At 39.7% G+C, this 1,995-nt stretch overlaps 1 protein-coding gene across 1 annotated transcript; it reads left to right on the forward strand.

Annotated features, from left to right (window-relative positions):
- The first annotated feature begins 230 nt into the window (after nt 1–230).
- si:ch211-220m17.5 (guanylin family protein) lies at nt 231–1,708 on the forward strand. Its single transcript, XM_056275058.1, has 3 exons — nt 231–394; nt 748–940; nt 1,215–1,708. The coding sequence occupies exons 1-3, from the start codon at nt 320–322 to the stop codon at nt 1,271–1,273; spliced, it is 327 nt and encodes a 108-aa protein (XP_056131033.1). The 5' UTR covers nt 231–319; the 3' UTR covers nt 1,274–1,708.
- Nucleotides 1,709–1,995: the final 287 nt, after the last annotated feature.

A 1,995-nucleotide genomic window follows, 5' to 3' on the forward strand; every position in this document is an offset into this window, starting at 1 on the left:
ACAACCAGAGAGCCATAAACAAATCAGATTAGTGTTAAGGTCAGAGCAGTATTTATGAATTTCGCTTTACAACCTCGTAAAACCCCACCACAACTCATTAACCTGTGAGGAAGAAGAAAAAAACTTTTCTGCAATGTGTAGAAGCTCTGGTCACATGACCATTGGTCTGTGAGGGAGAACTGTTTAAAAGGAAGATTGGAAACATACTGAGCTGCAGAACCTGAGCTGAGCACCTGCTGAGCAGATCCACAGCAAGAGCAAAAAAGAAGAAGAAGAAAAAAAAAGAAACGGACGAGAGGAAATACTGTCAACAGTCAACATGAAGATCACGCTTTGCTCCATTGTTCTTGCAATCCTGGCTCTAAACTTGGCCACAGAAGCCGTGCAGGTCCAGGTAAGTTCATCTCTTACACTTGATGTTTTTACATGAAAGTGAATGGTCGGCTTAATGATATTTTTTCTGCAGTTTGAAAGCATTAACTGAGTTCTTGTAGCACAACAGCACTATGCACTTTGTTTAATGCTGAACAGACACTATTTTACAAGAACGTGAGATTATTTCCAAACATGGACGAAAGACCATGTTCATTCATCATCATAAAAAAGGGATCAACTTTGGTTTGAAGTGACACCGATGATATGGCGGTGATGTTACTAGATGCCCCACCACTACATATGAGCCCCAGCTCCATCATCAGACCCTCTTATTGTAGAGCTCTGATGTCGCTCCTCTCCTCTACTCTTTAGGAGGAGGAGTTCTCATTCTCACTGGAGGCTGTGAAGAAGCTCCAAGAGCTGACAGGTAGCAGCAGGAGGATGGAGAAACTGAATCCGCGGCACAGGACCAGTGCCATGTCTGTCTGTGTCAACCCCCTCCTTCCACAGGTGTTCCTTCCCCTCTGTCAGCAGCCAGGAGCTGCACTTTCCCTCTCAAAACTAGGTAAGACCTCCATTAAATAGGAAATGTGCAATATTAAAGTTTTGGAAACATATGTACGGTGATGATACATATAGTATATATCTCATACATATAGTACATATACATTCGTAGAGTGATCTCTATTTCCCCGTGTGATCAGAGAAGCAGAGACCACTATACGAATGTTTGATGATGGTGCATTTGTGTACATTTTAAAGAAACACATCTGAGCTGATGGTAATTTCGGAGTTGTGATCTAACTTTCCAATTTGTCTCTCTTCTATGTTTACATTAGCAATGATTCCCATTGACGTCTGTGAGATCTGCTCTTTTGCTGCCTGCACTGGTTGCTAAACCAACCCAGTTAAAACACAAGGGAACAGGAGATCATCTCTTCATATTACTCACTACTACTCATGTTTATTTTGTTATCTTTGTTTGTTTTATCCCTTTTTTTCTTAAGAGCATTTTTGGCATCGTTTCGTGTAGTGGTACATTGCAGAGTATATGTCTAGGAAGACAGACACAAACTGTTTGATTCTGAAGTCAATAAGACAAAAAAAAGGGCTCCAGAGCAACAAAAAAAAAAATTGGGGTTGTATTTTCTACAAACTGTTACTTTTCAGCATGTTCAGCACTTGTTCTGATGAGTCTCTATCATTAACATTTTTTATTTTTGTTAGTCATATTTCTGTTTTCCAAGCATTGTGTATTTAAAGCAGATATGTCTTTATTATTTTTTCTCCTTTTGTACGGATGTTTTAAATAAAAGCAGAGAAAAAAAAATCAATGGATCCAATAATGTTTTTTAGTGCTCTTTTCAAACACAAAGGCTCTATGCAGATAGTTTATTTAACCTTTTAACCCATATTTAGCGAGTGAAGTTGTGCTCCAAGCATACTTTTTGGCAATTCTGGAAACCTCAAAAGAGCTTTACATAATCAGGCTCGAGTGCTGTGAAGGTACAACCAGTCTTCAACCACTGAGATGCTCTGGATGCGAGTACCAAACTCCATCTCACTGCCCCAACAAAACTGTGTATGACCATGCTACTTATCACTCAAGCACTATACCCC

The sequence above is a fragment of the Lampris incognitus genome, chromosome 2 (genome assembly GCF_029633865.1).
Source record: "Lampris incognitus isolate fLamInc1 chromosome 2, fLamInc1.hap2, whole genome shotgun sequence".
NCBI lineage: Eukaryota > Metazoa > Chordata > Actinopteri > Lampriformes > Lampridae > Lampris > Lampris incognitus.